The 20,431-nt window shown below is 40.9% G+C and overlaps 1 protein-coding gene across 1 annotated transcript in view; it reads left to right on the forward strand.

The window, feature by feature from the left end:
* The window catches only part of Nup155 (nucleoporin 155), a 51,076-nt gene that overhangs the window by 16,521 nt on the left and 14,124 nt on the right, over positions 1–20,431 (forward strand). Inside the window, exons 13-25 of the mRNA XM_021208240.2 lie at positions 946–1,116; positions 1,985–2,095; positions 3,313–3,407; positions 5,716–5,804; positions 6,309–6,371; positions 7,418–7,565; positions 9,829–9,895; positions 11,086–11,201; positions 13,445–13,542; positions 14,798–14,928; positions 16,659–16,850; positions 17,744–17,882; positions 18,960–19,095. Of these exons, the coding sequence (XP_021063899.1) occupies positions 946–1,116; positions 1,985–2,095; positions 3,313–3,407; positions 5,716–5,804; positions 6,309–6,371; positions 7,418–7,565; positions 9,829–9,895; positions 11,086–11,201; positions 13,445–13,542; positions 14,798–14,928; positions 16,659–16,850; positions 17,744–17,882; positions 18,960–19,095 (1,556 nt within the window). The remainder of the gene's footprint in view (positions 1–945; positions 1,117–1,984; positions 2,096–3,312; positions 3,408–5,715; positions 5,805–6,308; positions 6,372–7,417; positions 7,566–9,828; positions 9,896–11,085; positions 11,202–13,444; positions 13,543–14,797; positions 14,929–16,658; positions 16,851–17,743; positions 17,883–18,959; positions 19,096–20,431) is intronic.

Here is a 20,431-nt window from a genome sequence, read left to right on the forward strand (position 1 = left end):
CCTGCCTCTGCCTCTCAAGTGCTGGAATTAAAGGTGTGTGCCACCACGCCCGGCTAGCTGAAGACTTTTAAGTAAATCATTGTTTTCTACCCTCAGTTTGTTACTTTGTAGAAGTAAACATACTAGTTACAGTACTAACCCAGACGGTGGTTGTGAGAATCAGGACTGTTGCCAGGTAGAGTCCTAAAAACCACTCAGTATAACCAGATTCCAAATTGAGGGTCTGTATTGAACCAGCCATCAATGGTGTAGAGAGAAACACTTCTCAAGACAGCATTTTACAGGGAGCACAGGCAAAGAACTGAAAAACTACATCCTGGCTGGCGGTTGCAGGAGTTTTATAAGCAAGCAAGCAGTTTATCAGAAGACAAAAACATTCAGTTAGCTGGGGCATTTTAACCCCCAGTTTCTAGAATGCTGTAGAGTGCTTCTCCACAGGACAGCGGGCAGAAAAGCACGGCCCAGTTTCACCTCTTCCAGAGGACCTGGGTTCAATTCCCAGCACACATATGGCAGCTCTTCGTCTTTCTGTTAATCCAGTTCCAGGAGATCTGACACTCTCACACAGTCAAGTGCAGGCAGGCAAAACACCAATGCACATAAAATGAAAATAAGTAATCTCCCAGGCGGCAATGGTGTTGCATATCTTTAATCCCAGCACGGGGGTGGGGGGGGGGTTGGCTGGTAGGCAGATCTCTTGAGTTCGAGGCCAGCCTGATCTACAAGGCAAGATCAAGGACAGCCAGGACTACACAGAGAAACCCTGTCTCGAAAAACGAACAAATCAAAGGATAAAAAACTAAGTATAAACTGAGTAATTCATGTTGCTGGAACTAGGGAAGTTTGGTTGGTTGTTTTATTTTTGTGTTTTGTTTTTTGTTTTCTAAAAGCTTTGCCATGTGTAACTTCAACAAAATATGAAAGCAGTATATTTCTTTTTTATAGATGACAACTCGTGTTGATGGCCATTCCTGGGCTCTTTCTGCAATAGATGAATTAAAAGTAGATAAAATAATCACTCCATTAAATAAAGATCATATTCCAATAACTGATTCACCAGTTGTTGTGCAACAGCACATGTTGCCTCCAAAGAAATTTGTTCTCCTCTCAGCACAGGTATGTGCATATCTGCTTGCCATAGTGAAAAAGAAGCTATAGTAAATATGCTAAAGCCTGTGTTTTCATTGTAGTGCTGACAGGTGAACTCAGGAACTGCTGCATGCTAAGCAAACACTACTGCTGAGCCATTCCCCTGGTCTGGTTACTTAATGTTTTTGTCAAATATTTTCAGGTGTCATGTCACTGCGTGGAATTATTATTATTATTATTATTATTATCATTATTATTATTATTTTAAAGATTTATTTATTATAATTAAGTATACTGTAGCTGTCTTCAGACACACCAGAAGAGGGCGTCAGATCTCATTACAGATGGTTGTGAGCCACCATGTGGTTGCTGGGAATTGAACTCAAGACCTTCGGTAGAGCAGTCAGTGCTCTTACCTGCTGAGCATCTTGCCAGCCCAGAATTATTCTTTAAGAGCTTTATAAATGTCTACTCTTAATTTTTTAAACAGTAGTGAATTGCCCTAGAAAGTATATAAAATAAAGTCTCCCAGATATTTGTGTTATCAATATCCACAGATTTACAGATATATTAAGAGAATATTATGTAAATATTTCTAAATGCTAACATTCTATATAGTGTCCTGCATCTTTAAATTTCAAAAATATTCTTTTTGAAAAATTTTTCAAAAATTTCTTTTGTCCACCTCATTTTGTGTTCTTGAAGTTGCTTATTATTAACTAAGGTAGCAGTCGGTTGGTTATTACCAGCCAGGTGTTTTGTGTGTATTAGTGAGGAGAGAACTTATGGGCTGTGCACGCCAGGCTAGGACTCCATCCTTAGCTACATTCCCACCCTTTACCAGTCAGGCTTGGTAATCGTTTTCTCATGTGATCTCTCCTTTTTGATTTCTTAGGGTAGTCTTATGTTTCACAAGCTTAGACCTGTAGATCAGCTGAGACATCTGCTTGTGAGTAACGTGGGAGGGGATGGAGAAGAGATTGAGAGATTCTTCAAATTACATCAGGTAACTATGTACTGCATTTATTTTAATTTAAAAAGCTGTATAGCAAACTTTATATGACCCAGCACAGGGGAAGGCCAGGGCCAAGTAGTGGGAGTGGGTGGGTAGGGGAGCAGGGGCGAGGGGGGTGGGGGGTATAGGGAACTTTCGGGATAGCATTTGAAATGTAAATAAAGAAAATAATAATAATTTTTTTAAAAAGCTGTATAATATTAAAATAGTTTGTAAACTAAAAGTAAAACATTTTAATACACAGATTATCTGTTCTTTTGTACTTGAATCAGCATGTATGTATTGATTATGAAAATAGTAATGTTACAAGACTCTTCCACATTTTTTCTCTGATTTTGACACATTCTTATTAAGGTATAATAATAAGAATATGATATTGAAGTTGTATGATAAATATGCTTTTTGTTAAAAGCACCAGTCATTCCTTTACGAGCATGCACATGTGTGTATGTTTCCAATCCCATGGAATAACCTGAGGCAGTGACTGGAGGCAAAATATGGAGACATTAGTAGTTAATAGCCATATCAGAATTGACAGAGTTAAAGCTGGGAAGGCTTATTTAAAATTCGTACTTTCTCATTAAAGCTCAGTGTACAGATTGAGGATTCAGACTGTCTGCTAAAAGAACCTTTTTCCAGTGGAGTGAGATACTTGAATTCACTAAGCTTTAGTTGTATGTAAGCTTCATTATACTGCAGCACTATGTGCTATAAGAACTAATAAATCCTGCGTTTGTTTATTTGTTTGTTTGTTTGACACAGGATTCTTTATGTATCCCTGGTTGTCTAGGAACTCTGTATGTAGACCAGGCTGGCCTCCAACTCGTAGATCCTCTGCCTCCTGATTGCTGGGATTAAAGGCATGTGCCACCACTGCCTGGCAACACTGGATTATTAAAATAGTGCCTAGCACATGATAGATAGAGTCAATAATGTTGTTTCTTACTGATAATTCCTAAAAGTTAGAAAGATAGAAATATACAATTATATAGAAAATATAGAAATATATAAGAATAAAATAGAATAGCAGCTGATCAAAATCTTCCTAAAGAGCAGGTGTCTTTAATACTGATGCCTGAGTTAAACGTACTTCTGGGCTATTTGCCCTCCTCATGTCGGTTGATTTCATTCTGTCAGCAAGTATCTATTGAGCACTTGCTGTAAGCGCTGGATTTGTCTTTAATGTATTGATTTTTTCCCCCTTTCAGGAAGACCAAGCTTGTGCAACTTGCCTTATTCTTGCTTGTTCCACTGCTGCCTGTGACAGAGAAGTGTCTGCTTGGGCAACACGGGCGTTCTTTAGGTATGACAGGGTGGAGAGAGAAAGAGAAAGTGTGTTTATGTACTGGACCACCTTTTAGTTGGGGGGCATTCTGAGAGTTGAACATAGGTTTATTTTTGTTTTTGTTTTCCCTCATGCTATGTAAATACTAAGCACTCTACCAGTGAGCTATATCCTTAGTTCAAAAGTGTTCATCAGGGGGCTGGAGAGATGACTCAGCGGTTAAGAGCACTGACTGCTCTTCCAGAGGTCCTGAGTTCAAATCCCAGCAACCACATGGTGGCTCATAACCATCCGTAATGAAATCTGATGCCCTCTTCTGGGGTGTCTGAAGCCAGCTATAGTGTACTTACATATAATAAATAAGTAAATCTTTTAAAAAAAAAAAAAAGTGTTCATCAAATACTTTTAAAATATTGTGGAGTATTTATATATAAAAGAACTGCTTTTTTGTTTGTTTGTTAGTTGGTTGGTTTGTTGGTACTAGAAATTGAACCTAGGGTCTTACACATGCTAAGCTCAACCTCAGGGCCACTAAAAAATTTATTTTGTGAGTATAAATGTTTTCCCTGCATGTGTCTATGCAGCTCATGCACACAGTACCATTGGGAACCAGAAGAGTGCAATGGATGCCCCGTGACTCCAGTTTTAGGCAGTTGTGAGCTTCCCTGTGGGTGTTGAGTGTAGAACCCAGGTCCTCTGCAAGTCTGCCCTGTGCTCTTAACAGCTGACGTCTCTCTGCAGCCTGGGGTTTTCTCTTGGTGGTGGTCGGTGGTGTTTGTTTGGAGACAGGGATTCACCATTCGATTCAGCCTGTGTTGGCTGAGTGCTGGGATTAAAGAGACACCACTTCCAGATACTTATTTCACGTATGTGAGTACACTGTCACTGTCTTCAGACACACCAGAAGAGGGCATCGGATCCCCATCACTGATGGCTGTGAGCTACCATGTGTTTGCTGGGAATTGAACTTAGTACCTCTGGAAGAGCAGTCAGCACTAAGCTATCTCTCCAGCCCAAAGCCACATGACATCCCTGGGTGGGCTTGAACCACTAAGCTCTCCATTAACAGCTGAACATGCTAACTGATTGAACCACAGAGACACTTGGGCCACTTTTTAGATGATACCAGTGTGATAGTTTGATGGTTCTAGAGCATTGGTACCAATGGTGTTGAGGGATTCTGAGTCACACACAGTAAGGAAACTTGGTGTCAGAGATAGTTTTTAAAATTCTGGGTTTTGTTTTGTGGTTTTTTTTTTTTTTTTTTTTTTTTGTTTGTTTGTTTTATTTTTGCAGTATAGGGAATTAAACCAGGATTGATTAGTCAAGCAATCTGCCATTAACCTACGCCCTAGCCTTCAGAGACTTTCTTGCTATAGTATATTTAGCCAAAAGTTTGAATAATGCTTGTATTGTATAATCTTTAAATTTGGGGGTGAGGGGGCTGGAGCGATATCTCAGGAGATAAGAACACTGGCTGCCCTTTTAGAGGACCCAGGTTCAATTCACTGCATCCACATGGCAGCTGATGGCTGTCTACTTCCAAGGAATCTGACACCCTCCTGTGTGTGACCTTCATGTGCAATTGCACAGACATAGATTCAGGCAAGACACCATATACATAAAGATAAGCCAATGTTTAACACTGTTTTTAAAATTTGACTAATTCTGTTAGAAAGACTCTGTCATTTCTGCATTAAGTAAACTATTCATTACATGTCCTTTTTTTTTAGACATAGTGGCAATTTTGGAAGTTTGATTTCCTTTTTTTTAAAAATGTGTTTTCATTTTAGTCCCAAGTGTGGGAGATGGTGCTGCTTCAGAGTGTCTGAAGCAACTGACTTTTGCCTCATGCTCTGAGGTGTGGTCTTACCAACTGTAGATAGTTTCTTCGATTGTGCAACATTTGGGATTCTGGGAACTTTTCAAGGGGTATAAATGCTAGGGCCTTGAGTGGTGGGGTGGGGTGTTGGTTGTTGAGGGGGTTGGTTACATTTTTAGTACTTGTGCTCAAAGAAGAAACAAGAACAAATTAGATTCAGGGTTCTCATCCCTTTCCTTGCTCTCCATGGAATTGAAGGGGCGGAAAAAGAGTAGAAGATAGAAAAAAGAACTCACAACCAGCTACACTTAGTAGAGTCTCTTCTAATTTCCTGGTAGCAATTGAGATCAACATTTATTGAAGGATTATGATAGATACATATTTACTTCACTGTGAGCACCATACATTAAAGTCTCTGCCAAGTGTATGAAAACTAAGCAAGAGCAGGGATTGTCCCAGGTTTGCAAGATTGACAGTTCAGTTGAACTCTTGTCACACAAACAGGTATGGCGGTGAGGCACAGATGAGGTTTCCAGCTCCTCTTCCTACTCCAAGCAACGTTGGCCCCACCCTCGGCTCTCCTATCTATTCTAGTGAGTACGGGATGATCTTGTATCAGGACTTCTGTCCTACTAGTGAATAGTCTCTCCACAGGGACTCTTGACTCTTTGGGGTTTTCTGTGTAGGGGCGGGGTTGGTTTGTTGTTTGGTTTTTGTTTGTTTTGAGATAAAGTTTTCCTATGCGGCTTTGGTTGGCCTGGAACTTGCTATGTAGACCAGGCTGGCTTTGAACTCAGAGATCCCCCCTGCGCTGTCACCACCCACCCCTGGCAGTATAGAATCTTTAATACATACTAAGAAGCAAAATAATATGCAACCAATATTATTTACAGACCTCATTTAGTAGTCAATGGAAAAAGATTTTTAAAAAGAAAAGAAAGATGAATAGTTGAAAATATGTGTGTCTGGTTCTTGACTCTAGTAGGTAGTGTCTGTCATTCCTCAGTCACAGTGATATGTAGCTTCTAATAAAATCTTAATCTCATTCAAAGCATTGTGAAGGTATTTTACACATCTCTGGTTTTTTTCTTTTGCAGGTTCTCCTGTCCCTAGTGGGAGTCCCTATCCAACTCCATCCTCCTTGGGGACACAATCCCATGGTACATTTTTTCTCTTCATATTGAAGAACTAACATTAATTATTGTTCCTAATATTTAATGTTGAAAGGACTAATTTGCATGATCCCTAAAAAAAAAAAAAACACAGAGGTTGAGGAAATAATTCAGATGGTAACATGCTTCAAACACCTCAAAGACCCGAGTTTGATCCTCACAGTCAATGTAAAACAGCTGAGAAAACTCATCCATGTCTAGACTTCTTAACAAAACCAAATGGCTATCTATTCATTATCTTTACATATTTTCCTTTTGTGTCAGGATACACCAAATAGGCTCTTGAAATTTCTAAACACTTATAATTTCTTTAACTATTTTTATTAATTTGAGAATTTCATACATTCATACAATGTGTTTGATCATATTTACCCACGGCCACTGTCCAGAACCACTGTCCCAGACCTCCAGCCCTCTCAACCTTGTGTTTTGCGTGTGTGTGTGTGTGTGTGTGTGTGTGTGTGTGTGTTTTAATAGCCTACCCAGTCTGATTTATACTGTCCACATACCAATGGACATGGCCATCCACTGGAGCACGAAAAGGCCATAGCCCCGCTTAGATCCCAGGGGCCATCAACTGTTAATAGGGCCTCAGCTAGAGGCTTGTGAGCCATTCTCTCTTCATGCTGGAATGTTGACTGAGGTTGAGAGTGCAGAAGCCCTGTCACGTGCAGAAAGTGCTCTCTCTCCCAGGTCTTTCTGAGCTCTGTGGTTCTTGTAGGCTTTTCATGCCCTTTCCATGATAGTCTCTGTGCCTTCTGTGGTAGGTTGGGGTGATGCTGTGGTCTAGATGTGCTGTTTGTGACTAACATCTCTACAGATCCGCATTCTCTGCATTTCAACCTCTTCTTTGTTAGCCACCATCTCTGGCACAAAGAAGCTTGTCTGGTGAGGCCGAGAGCTGCACTGGACCCTGTGTATGGAGACTTGAATATACAAGGCTGTCTGATAACTGTGTCGTCTTAGCAAAGTAGCAGTAGGAAGTTGGAGCTCTTGGCCTTAGAGATGAGGGACTTTTTCTGATGTGTGCACAGGTGCTCAGCTGCCTACCATGTCAACCCCAATGTGTGCTGTTGGAAACCCAGCCATGCAGGCTGCAAGCATGAGTGGTTTGGCTGGACCAGAGATTGTGTACTCAGGAAAACATAATGGTATTTGCATTTACTTTTCTCGAATCATGGGGTAAGTACCTTATAAACTACATAATACTATTTACTTTGTCCTATTTGTAGTAGTGAAGTATTCCTAAATCTATACTTGGGACATTACTTACTGAAGTTTACTTATAGTTTTTTGTGTTTGCTTTCTTTTTCTTCTAATTTATTCTTTTTACATTCCTCTCAAACCCTCCCATTTCTGACTCCCCCCACACACACACACTCACTCAGTCCCTCCCTTTATTCCCTCCTTCCTTTCTCCTCTGAGAAGGAGAAAGCCCCCTGGGTACCACCCCACCCTGATACATCAAGTCACTGCAGGACTAGGTGCATCCTCTTCTACTGAGGCCAGACAGGTCAGCTCAGTTAAGGGAATGGGATCCACAGGCAGGCAACAGATTTAAGGACAGCCCCTGTTCCAGTTGTTCAGGGACGAACATAAAAGCCATCTGCTACATATGTCCGGGGGAGGGGGGAGGCTAAGCCCAGCCCATCTATGCTCTTTGGTTGGTGGTTCAGCCTCTGGGAGCACCCAAGGTCCAGGTTAGTTGACTCGGTTGGTCTTCCTATGGGGTTTCTGTCTCTTTCAGGTCCCTCAACTCTTCCACACAAGTTCCCGAGCTTCATCCAGTTCTTGGCTGTGGGTCTCTGCATCTGTTTCAGTCAGCTGCTGGGTAGAACTCCTCCAAGGACAGCTATGCTGGGCTCCTGTCTGCAGGCATAACAGAGTATCATTAGTAGTGTCAGGCATTGGTGCTTGCCCATGGGATGGATCTCAAGTTAGCCTGGTCATTGGTTAGCCATTCCCTCAGACTTCGCTTCATCTTTGTTCCTGCATGTAGGCCAGACAGATTTTGGGTTGAAGGTTTTGTGGGTGGGTTGATGCCCTTATCCCCCTGCAGTGGGTCCTGTCTGGCTACAAGAGGTGGCCACTTCAGGTTCCATATCCCCACTGCGAGGAGTCTCAGCTAAAGTCACCCTCATAAACTCCTTGGAGCCTTCCGCATTTACTTTGCTTTAAGCTCATCCATTGATAAAATTGCATTGTTTAGCCCTTTACCTGTATCATTGTTTTATTTCTATGCATATAGCCTGAGATTATATCTATATGCATATTAATAACTAGCCTTATAAAGCATCCTATCACTGAGTAGTATGTGTCTAGATTTCAGCTGGGCAGTTCTGGTCTGTCTTGACTCACTCATGCATATGCAGTCACATGCTACAGTAGAAAGAGGTTTATGTATCTTTACTGGACTGCCATATGCTTCAAGGCCCATTAATACGCTGGTATGACATGGGCACACAGGTCTGTTCTCTGTATGTTCTCGTCCTTCAGTAGGACAGCCAAGAATCTGTCTCTTGCTGGTGGTGGGACTGCATGTGAAGGTTGAAACTTCCAAAGCTCCTCAGTGCCTCTGTTCACAACAGTGCCATTCTCTGTCCTGTCTTATCTGGTCAGCTTCAATTCAGAAGCTGGTGAGGAGACACCATTGCTGTAAAGGACAGGTGCGGAAGTCATCCCACAGAGGAAGTGGGTAGAGGGAAGGATAAACCATGACTGCCCCTATTTGGAGTCCTCCCACACTGTCTAATTAGCTGCCATGCCTGAATAGACTGATCCTACAGTTGGGATAAAGGCTTTCATTAGCAGCTGTGTGTATGCATATTCCTGGAATTTTTATGATTATTTTATGCATACAAATGTTTTTCCTGCATGTATGTGCACTGCATATATGCCTGGTGCCCGTGGAGGGCAGAAGAGGGTACCAGATCTCCTAAGATACAGGACTGCTGTTAGCTGTCCTATGGGTGCTGGAAACTGAGCCTAGATTATCTGTAAGAGCAGTGAGTGCTCTTAACTACTGACCTTTTTCTTTAGTGTACTTTCATTTTCTGGAGTAATAGGGATGTTATGTTTGGAAATTTTCCAGCTTATCCGTTTTCTCATTTTTTCCTTTTCTTAAATTGTGTTTAGTATTGGCGTGTACACACAATGAAGGAGAGGTAAATGTGTATGTGAGTGTCAGAGGACACTTGTGAAATCGGTTCTTCACTTCCACTTTGATGTGGGTCCTAGGGTGCCATTCAGGTCAACAGGCTTCTACAAGTGTCTTGCTGAACCATCTCTCTAGCCTCGTTGTCTAGGAAACTTAAAATGTTAAATTAAGTTCTTACTGTGTTTGAAAAAAAAAATGAATAAAGTCTTCATGTTCCTACAGACAAGTAACTGCATGTTATGAAAGGTATTCATTTACAGTACAATAATCAAAACATTTTTGTTCCAGAAATATTTGGGATGCTAGCTTAGTTGTTGAAAGAGTATTCAAGAGTTCCAACAGGGAGATCACTGCAGTAAGTGTGTATCATGTTACCTCCTTGTTTGTATGTAACCAGTTGGTGGTGGTATTCAGTAGGTAGTGTTTCTCATGTCTTAATTGCTTTATGAACATGTTTTGTGTTTTCACCCAGTAATCTGTCCTTCTCTGGCTTAGGTCTTATCCCAGTCACTTAACATTTCATAGCCTAGTGCTCCAGTGCAAAATGAAAAAACTAGCCTGGCTTCCTCTGAAGGTTGCTGTGAGGTCAGAGAGCCAGCTAAGCTAACTGCCCCATCTGCTGTCATTTGTACCTGGCTTTTACAGAAGTGTGATACTCTCATAAGCTCAGCAGCGTCGGTGTGAGCTCACATGCACTTCACATTGCTTTAAAGAAACATCCCAGAGCTTTGTTTTTGTTTTTGTTTTTGTTTTTGTTTTTTACAGATCAGGTAGGCTTACTTTATGCTCTTGGGGTTTGTTTGGTTTGGTTTTCTTTCTTTTACTATGCTTTGTTTTCTTTGCTATTCTGTTTTTCTTTTGTTGTTGTTTGGTTTTTGTTTTCCACAAGATGGTCTTGCTATGTATTTTGAGCTACCTTTGATCCTGTGACCGATCTTCCAAACCCTCCAAGTACTGGGATTTTACACACACACACACACACACACACACACACATACACACACACACTGACATGCACTGATGCATACACACAGCCCAACCCACATTTTGACGCTCTCTTAGAGTTCACATTTCTAATAAGATGCATTTTATCTGACATAGTATTTGTATGCACTTCAGAATGGGCTGAATTAATCCACAGTGATAGCAGTAAAGAAAAGTTCCCTTGAGCTGATTGGTTAGTTGGCGGTAAGGACATGAGGACGTGAGTGTTAACCATGCTGAGCGATCTGAGTGAGGACCATGAACTATGAAACGAAATTAAGGTGTTCATTTGGTATTTGTGTTCTACTGCATATAAATTTTATATTAGTTGTAAAAGAGCAGGAGGGAAAGGAAGGACATGGGTAACTTTCAATGCTCTTTATTTTAGCTAACTGGATATTGAATGGATATAAAAAAGAACTTTATATATTAATTATAAAGATAACATAGCTCAAAACTAGAATTGTATATATTCACTGCTGACTCAAAGGAGTACTTTTTTATATATATACTTTTTCTGTGTCTTTAAATATTTGAAAACTTTAATTTCCAATCTTACAGATTGAAAGCAGTGTGCCCATCCAGCTGCTGGAGTCAGTGCTACAGGAGCTGAAAGGTTTGCAGGAATTTCTAGACAGAAATTCCCAGTTTTCAGGAGGACCACTAGGAAATCCAAAGTGAGAACCAGATCTATTTACTTACTTACTTACTTACTTACTTTTTATCTGTGTATGAAGGATGTATTTTCTTATTACTTTGAGATACTGCAATGAAACCCAGGACCTCACACATTGTAGGCAGGTACTTTACCACTGAACTACAGGCCTAGCTATTTAGTTTTTCTTTCCATTGTATTTTGTTAGAACTTAAGAGCTATACCATACAGTCTTTTTTTTTTTTTTTTTTTAATGTTCAGTGGTGTTTATCCTGCGTGTGTATGTATTGAAGGGTGTCACAAACGTAGAAACTGGAGGTACAGACAGGTATGAGCTGGCGTGTGGTTGCTGGGAATTGAACTGAAGTCCTCTGGAAGAGCAGCCAGTGTTCATAACTGCTGAGCCATCCCTAGTTGTAATTTTTTTAAGGCAGGATCTCTATATGTAGCCTTGGCTGTCCTGAGTAGACCAGGCCAGCCTCAACATAACAGATTTTCTGCTTCCATCTCCTGAGTGCTGGGGATTAAAGGCTTGTGGTACCACACCCAGTCCAGGAGCTACCCTGTAAGCAGTCCTTTGCTGTAGATGTAGTGCTTCACAAGGTTATCATTATCACGCTATCTAAGCCTGGACTTGTGCCAGGAGGGACCTCTGTGTTTCTTTCAGTCCCTCTGTTCCTATACCCCTGGTGATTTTCTACCACAGTGAATCTGCCTGTTATTTTACCTAAGAGAAGATATGCAATATTATGGTTTTTGGCCATAGATTTATTTCTCCTTAAAATGTTAGGAAAGAATCTATAACATTTCTGTTTTTCAAAATTACATTTCTTTGGGGTTGTGTAGGTGGGAGGCGTGTGTGCTCTGGCGTCTGTGTGGAGGTCAGAGTGTAAGCTGCCTGCATTGGTTCTTTCTCCACCATGTGGGTCCTGGGGTCCAGCTCTGGTCGTCAGACTCAGCACCAAGCACTGTTACCTAGGCTGCCAAGCTCCCTTACCTGATCAAGCGTGCTATTTTTATAAAGCATCTATTCTGGTTTATTATAAAGCCACACACTTCTTTCTCCTTTTTCACGGTGACCAGCACTTGTGATATGGTCTCACAATCCTATGAATAAACTCTGGAGTTAATTAAGCAGACCCAGTGCTGGAGGGGAGTATTCATAATGGTCGGTGGTTGTGAAGTCAAAATAACAACCTGACAGTAAGTTGTGCCAAGGTTTTGACATATTTGTGTTAAGATATTAATGAAAGGGGCTGGTGAGATGGCTCAGCAGGTAAAAGCACCCGACTGCTCTTCCGAAGGTCCAGAGTTCAAATCCCAGCAACCACATGGTGGCTCACAACCATCTGTAACAAGATCTGACTCCCTCTTCTGGAGTGTCTGAAGACAGCTACAGGGTACTTACATACAATAAATAAATAAATCTTTAAACAAAAAGATATTAATGAAACTCTTGAGTAGACCGCTGTGGAGGACTCAGGCCCTTCATGTGGGGTGAGTCTTGATGGCTTGTATTTGTCACTTTCAGTGTCTCTGGTACATCTCAGTGTTCAAACAGGCGCTCATCTCTGTCGTATTGACATATTTGATGACCTGTGCATCCAGCCACAGCATTTAAGAAAGTTTTGTCAGCAAGCAATATTTTCAGGGGTTTTTTTTGGGGGGGGGGGGGGAGGTTCTCTGTGTAGCCCTGTCTGTCCTGGAACTCACTCTGTAGACCAGGCTGGCCTCAAACTCAGAAATCCACCTGCCTTTGCTCCCAAGTGCTGGGATTAATGGCGTGTACCACCACTGCTCAGCTCAGTTAATGTTTTAAGAATAAGAACATGTGGGCTGGAGAGATGGCTCAGTGGTTAAGAGCATGCTTGCTCTTCCAGAGGTCCTGAGTTCAATTCCCAGCAACCACATGGTGGCTCACAACCATCTGTAATAGGATCCAATGCCCTCTTCTGGTGTCTGAAGACATAAAGACAGTGACATTATACTCATATAAATGAAATAAATAAATCTTTAAAAAAAAAAAAAAAAGAATAGGAATATGTTTAAACTTGCTGAATGTATAGATTGACCTTCAAGTCACTGTAACTTAGTAATTGCTGATATTTTATTTAAGTACTAGTGCATGGGCTGTGCACATTCTTGTCTTACTAAAATAAAAAATTTAACTGCAAAAAAAAAAAAAAAGTGCTGTACACACCTGTATTTTCTAACATCTGATCCATACCCCAGTAAAACTCACACTCACTCTAATTTCCGCTTCAGTACTACTGCCAAAGTGCAGCAGCGGCTGGCTGGATTCATGCGTCCCGAGAATGGAAACACCCAGCAAATGCAGCAGGAGCTGCAGAGGAAGTTTCATGGTAACTTATTTCTTGTGACCCCACCAGTGAAGTGTCTTGAAAACACAAGATTTTTTTTTCTTTTTCTTTCTTAATTAAAGTGCCATCTTTATGGTTGAGAAAAATAGAACAGCATGGAAATTCTTTCTTTCCATACTTTCTCAGCCTAAGATTTTTGCCCTTTTGTCCTCACAAAGCATGATACACTCTATTTGATGAATTTTTTTCTTCATCTTGGGAACATATCTATACTTTAAAATTGACTGTTTAGTTTTTGACATTTTTAGTCATTTATATATATTCTGGTTACTCCATCCATCCATCCATTCTCCCTCACTTCTACAGTCAAATCTCCCACACACACCCCCAGGCCTCTTCAGGCTTCATGACTGAGTTTTGTGTAATCCTTTGAGCCAACTGGGTGATCATTGGGCTGCATCTGTTCATTGAGCTTGGTGGGATCACCAGTGGGTACACAGGTGAGGAACTAACCCCCCTGAATCCATCACTAGGGAGTACTTGGGTTTGAGCCCCTGAGCTCCTTAAGTATACAGTTCAGCATATTCAGTATCTTCACGTTATTGCCAACATCTGTTTGTTGAACTTCCTTATTCCGTAATAAAGCTCCTTATGACTACAGCATAGAAACTCCTATTTTCCCTGTCGTCAGCTCATGGCACCCACCAGTCTACTTTCATTTTCTGTCTGTTTGATTCTGGGTACTTGGCATAGCACTTTTTGTCATTGTATTACTGGCTTACTTCACTTAGCATACTGTTCTCCACATCCAACCATGCTGTAGTATATGTTAGAATGTCCAGTCTAAGACTGAGTAATAGTCTTTTGTAATATATATACTGTTTATCCATTTTTGTTCCTTTTGATGTATTCTACTTATAAGATAAGGCAAGTTATCGTGACTGACCAAATTGATTTAATGTACTAGGGTATGTTAATGCAAGGCTTGAGAAACTCAGTCCTGGGAAACTTGGTGGTGCCTTCTAGAAGGCCCTCTAAGCTGTTGTTTTTAGTGGCCCTTAAGAAATGAGACAAGGCACTACAGTGTTTTTATTTTCTATATATGCATATGCAAGTGTTTTCCCTGTGTATTCATGCCAGTGTATTTCATGGGAATGAGCACATGATTGCCTCGTTGTCTGTGGTGGAGGCAGGGGAGGCATGGGGATGTCACTCTTAGCTATGCTATATTTGACATGAGGAAGCAGTTCACCCTGTGTCATTTGGTGAGATGTCATTAGTTGTATTTTGTCATTAGAAGCTCAGCTGAGTGAGAAGATTTCACTTCAGGCGATCCAGCAGCTGGTTCGAAAATCGTACCAAGCTCTGGCTCTCTGGAAACTCCTTTGTGAACATCAGTTTTCTGTCATTGTCGGAGAACTTCAAAAGGTGAGGTGGGTTTTGTCCTCTGGGGTTATTTAATACCCAAGATGCTTCTTTCCTTTTTTACGTTTATCTGTGCTGTATGTGGTGGCTCACGCACACACCTTTGAGGTAGGTGGATCTTTCTAAGTTGTAGGCCAGCTTGGTATACATAGTGAATTAATTCCAGGACAGCCGGGGCTGTGTAGGGAAAGCTCCATCTCAAAAAAAATAAAATAAAATAAAAATTTGATGCATGTGCATGTTCTGCCTGTATGTATGTAAGAGCACAAAATGCTTGCCAGGTGGTGTCTAAAGAAGCCATCAGATACCCTTTGAACTGGAGTTACTGATGGTTGTGGTCTTCCATGTGGATGCTGGGAACTGAGCCTATGTCCTCTTTAAGAGCGGCCAGTATTCCTGACTGCTGAGCTGCCTCTCCTGTCCCCTACAGATTTAGCTTTACGAAACGTTCCACAATGATCCCCAGTTCTGTTCTTTTTGTTTGTTTGTTTGTTTGTTTGTTTTTCAAGACAGGGTTTCTCTGTATAGTGCTGGCTGTCCTGGAACTCACTCTGTAGACCAGGCTGGCCTCAAATTCAGAAATCCGCCTGCCTCTGCCTCCCAAGTGCTGGGATTAAAGGCGTGTGCCACCATGCCAGGCGATCCCCAGTTCTTTTTCCTAGTGTGCACAGAGTGGTTGTGGTTGTTGCAGTCCTTCTTGATCTTGTTGATTTTTAAATGTACATAAACTTGTTTTCCCCTTTTAGAAATGTGAAACTCTCCTATTTAGTTGATGAAAACCATTTTATTTTTCCGGGCAGGTAGCATGTTTTTTGGATCTCATTGGATTATAAACGTAGGGTAGGAACTAATTAGGCTCCGAGTCATTTGTGATCTGCCTTCGAACCTTCCTTGCCTCCCATTACTATATATGCACTCAAGGAATGCAAATAAGTATTTGCCCCAAAACTTAGAATATTTGTGTTGAAATTTTAAAAATATATCACTATAAAAATACTGTCTGGACTATAAATGGCCTTACCCTTTAGAGATATCTTAGCAAGAAAATTTGTTCAAAATGCAGGTCAAATTCATCCATCTAATTTTGTAATCACAACATTTTTTTAGGGCAAACAAAACGAAAGCACAGGATTCTTTTTTGTTTGATCTTCAGACTGGCCTCCATCTCACAAAGGTCTGCCTGCCTGGACCTCCACATGCTGAGACACCACACCTCGTTCCAGCCAGATTTTTATACATATAGCCAAGTGATTGTTTTTGCCAATGGCCAAAAGCAAAAATACTAGCGCTGACTCTGCCTTGATACAACTTTTCTTATATGTAAAGTCAGAGGTTTGAATTAAACCAACTGTAGGCTCCGAATTTACATGATTTTATTGCATTCCCCACCCCAACCCCCTGCCCGCCACCCCCACCCAGCAAAGCTATGTCAATGTTTGGTGTATTTGGTTTGTCAGTGCTGGGGGTGCTCAGCCCTATTCTTATTTAAATTAGAGTCTATTAGTAGAGTCGTTTATTACTAATAAAACTTCTGCATGGTGGCTCATACCTTTAGTCCTGACAGTGGGGAGGCTGAGGCTGCTAGGTCAGTGTTGAAGGCCAGCCAGGTCTACCTAGTAAATTCTAGGTCAGCAAGTGCTACCTAGTGAGGCCCTATCAAAAAACAAACAAGTTGTTCTTTGTGAGGAAATGAAGTATTCCTTGATTTTGATGAAGGGTCTCTCTCTTCCTAGGAATTTCAAGAGCAGCTGAAGATCACCACCTTTAAGGATCTGGTGATCAGGGACAAAGAGGTCACTGGAGCATTAATTGCTTCCCTTATCAACTGCTACATCAGAGACAATGCTGCTGTAGATGGCATTAGCTTACATCTGCAGGACACCTGTCCCCTTCTGTATAGCACAGATGATGCGGTTTGTTCTAAGGTATGGTGTGTCACTGCTTCTTTAGTGATTTATATGTGAGGTGTCATAGTGATGAGGGGGAGTGGAGAATCAGGGTTTTTCCATACTTGAGCTTAATATGGTTCAGTGTCAGAATCCTCAACTAAGAGATGGGTTGAAATAAATGGTTTCTTAAAAATACATGTATACTCTTTTAAGTGTTACATATAGAGTATCGTTGGCAGTATTTTTAGGTCATGGTTTAAATGACAAAGCCTATAGGACTAGACAGTGGTGTTTTTGGCTAAGATGTTTAAGAGCACTGGCCTTTTCTGGAGGACCCAGGTTCAACTTGGAGCACCCATAAGGCAGCTCACTACTGTCTATAAAACTAGTCCCAAGGGTTCTGCCACCCTGACCTGACATCCATGGGCATCAGGAACATGCTGCACAGACGTACGTGCAAACAAAACATCCACACACTTAAATTTTAGAAAGGTAAAAGTTAGCAATTAAGGGGGAAAAAAATCACTTAATTTAGTAATTGAGATAATTGGAGTTTGTTTCCTTCCTTAGAAAGTAAGGAAAATCACTAAAACTTTAAGTAAATTTGGAGTGACTCAAAGTTAATGAGGCAATTCTTATTGATCCTTTCCTACAGGAGAAAAAAAAATTAAGTGTCACCTGATGAGCTGCCTGCTGACCAATAATGTATTGACTAGGCAAGAGCATTCCCAGACAAGGCTATCTGGGAAAGACTAGCTAGGATTATTTTGGTCAAAAACTTTTCTGCCTAAAAGTAAGAAGTAAGTTTGTAGACTTTTTATTTATAATGATAATAAGCCACATATAAATTTAGACAGACTAAAACATGTGGACAGCATCGTCTGCCTGCTTGATTTTTGCCTCTGTTTAAACTTTTGTCCTCTCTTCAGGCAAATGAGCTTCTTCAGCGTTCCCGACAAGTTCAGAGTAAGACTGAGAGAGAGAGAATGTTGCGGGAGTCACTGAAGGAGTATCAGAAGATCAGCAACCAAGTGGACCTTCCCAGTGTTTGTGCTCAGTATAGGCAAGGTAGGAACCAAATGCTTCTTTACGTCTTTTTCTTAACTCAGAGGACACAAGGCCATGTATGTATACAGCAGAGTGATCTAGAGTCTACTCAGGCAAATCTTGTAGCATCTTTGGCCAAAGTGATACTTTGAATTATGTAGTTTGCTTTTATTTATTGTTTCCCTTTTTCCTTTTCATACTGGAGAGCAAACTAGCACCTGTACATGTGAGGCAAGTGCTTGCTTACTTTTCAAGACTGGCCATGAACTCTCTGTAGTCAAGAGACTATGGCCATGAGCTTCTGATCCTTCCTCCTCCTCCACAGCCTGAGATTATACACATGCCTCTCTTTCTGGCTAATAGACTTTAGCATTTCAGTTCTTTGGTTTTATGTTTGTGTGTTTGTTTTTGTTTTTGTCTTTTTCAAGAGAGGGTTTCTCTGTGTGGCCCTGGCTCTCCTGGAACTCACTCTGTAGACCAGTTTGGCCTAGAACTCAGAAATCTGCCGGGCAGTGGTGACATATGCCTTTAATCCCAGCACTTGAGAGGCAGAGGTAGGTGGATTTCTGAGTTCAAGGCCAGCCTGGTCTACAGAGTGAGTTCCAGGACAGCCAGGACTGCACAGAGAAACCCTGTCTCGAAAAACCAACAGAATAAAAAACAACATCAGAACTCAGAAATCCACCTGCCTCTGCCTCCCAAGTGCTGGGATTAAAGGTGTGTGCCACCACTGCCTGGCAGTTCTTTTTAAGCGACACGACTGAATTATACTTAATTTTAAAATGCCTAAAATTATTTGACTAATTTTAAAAGTAAAAACTGTAACTCAGCACAGATTTGGATTACAAGTTTTTTCCTCTGAAACCTGTTTGTTATTTTATATATGAAGGTTTTTTCCAAGAGGGCATCCGTTAATATGCCTTCTAGCCACATTAGACCTTCTTCATAAGTAAACACATCAGAACTATTTTGCAGTGCCGTTACTAGAACAATAAGTGTTCAATAGAAACACAGCATTCCATTCTTGGTCCCTTTATGTCTGCCTAGCAAAGCCTTTGTAGTGAGCTCTAAGCCCTTGGCCTTTGTCTCCCCCATTAGTGCGCTTTTATGAGGGTGTGGTGGAACTTTCTCTTACTGCTGCCGAGAAAAAAGATCCCCAGGGTCTTGGACTCCATTTCTATAAACATGGGGAACCAGAAGAGGATGTGGTTGGTCTTCAGACTTTCCAGGAGAGGTGAGCTCTCAACCCTTAGCTGATTGTTGGGCTTTTATTGATGGTATAGGAAAAAATCATTTCAAGTACAACCCTTATAAAATTTAAATATGTTCTCAGTTAAAAAGAATTGGGTTTTTATCAAGTCCTGAATCCTGGTTATAATTCATAGCCTATATACAAGAGCTTAGTCTTAGGAAAATTGAGAAAGCACTTACAAGTATTTTGTGTGTTTATGCATGTGATATATGCACGTGTGTACATGGACACTTGGAAGTCAGGGGAAGACATCAGGTGACCTGTTTTCTGTCCCTCTCCAATCTGCTCTTTTAAGGGGCTTCTCACTGAAGCTACAGTTAGGCTGGCAGTCAGCAAGTCCAAGCAGTCCTTGGTCCCCACAGTGCTGGAGTTAGTAGCATGGAGAGATAGCCACCCCTGCCTTTTTGCATAGGACCTGGAAAATTGGGCCCAGGTCCTCATGTTTGCAGAGCAACCAGTTTCATCTGCTGAGCTGTCATCTCAGCCTTAAGGTTTTTGTTAATTTTTATTTATTTGAAATACGTATCCACAGTCAGTCCAGAAATCTTTGTAAACCAATCTGACCTCGAACTCAGTGATCAGTTTCTCCCTTCCTCCCAAATCCTGGGATTAAAGGCCTATATTGCCGCACCTGTCACTTATAAATGGTTTTGGTCCAATACCTGTAGGACTGTCTTCCTTTTCTCTATTTATTTACTTATTTTTACTTATTGTCATTTTTGAGATCTCTGATTTGAGAACAAAACTGGCTATCTGCACACCAGTTCCAGGTGAAAATAAGTTGTTGTTTTTGTTTGTTTGTTTTGTTTTTTTTCCAAAAGGAAAAGTCTTTTAAATGACCACAAATCTGTAGAGATTTAAAGAAATATACTGGACTGGAGAGATGGCTCAGAGCACTGACTGCTCTACCAGAGGTCCTGAGTTCAATTTCCAGCAACCACATGGTGGCTCACAACCATCTGTAATGGGATCGGATGCCCAATTCTGGTGTGTCTGAAGACAGCAACAGTGTACTCATACATAAAATAAACAAATCTTTAAAAATAAATGAGATACACTAATTTTACAAATTCTTGTTTGTTAAACCAAATGGTTTTCAGATCTTTTGAAAAAAATGTGTGTTGGATTTTTTTTTGAGGGAGAGATAAAGGATATAGGGTGCTTTGGTGTAAATTTTATCATCATTATTTTATGTATATAGGTGCATCATTTTTGTGTGCCTGATATCTCTTACACTGCTTTGGAGGTACTGTAAACTGAACCCTAGAAACCCTGGGGGTGTGGCGGGGTGTTTTTTTTTTTTTTTTTTTTTTTTTTT

This window comes from Mus pahari, chromosome 11 (genome assembly GCF_900095145.1).
Source record: "Mus pahari chromosome 11, PAHARI_EIJ_v1.1, whole genome shotgun sequence".
NCBI classification, from domain to species: Eukaryota; Metazoa; Chordata; class Mammalia; order Rodentia; family Muridae; genus Mus; species Mus pahari.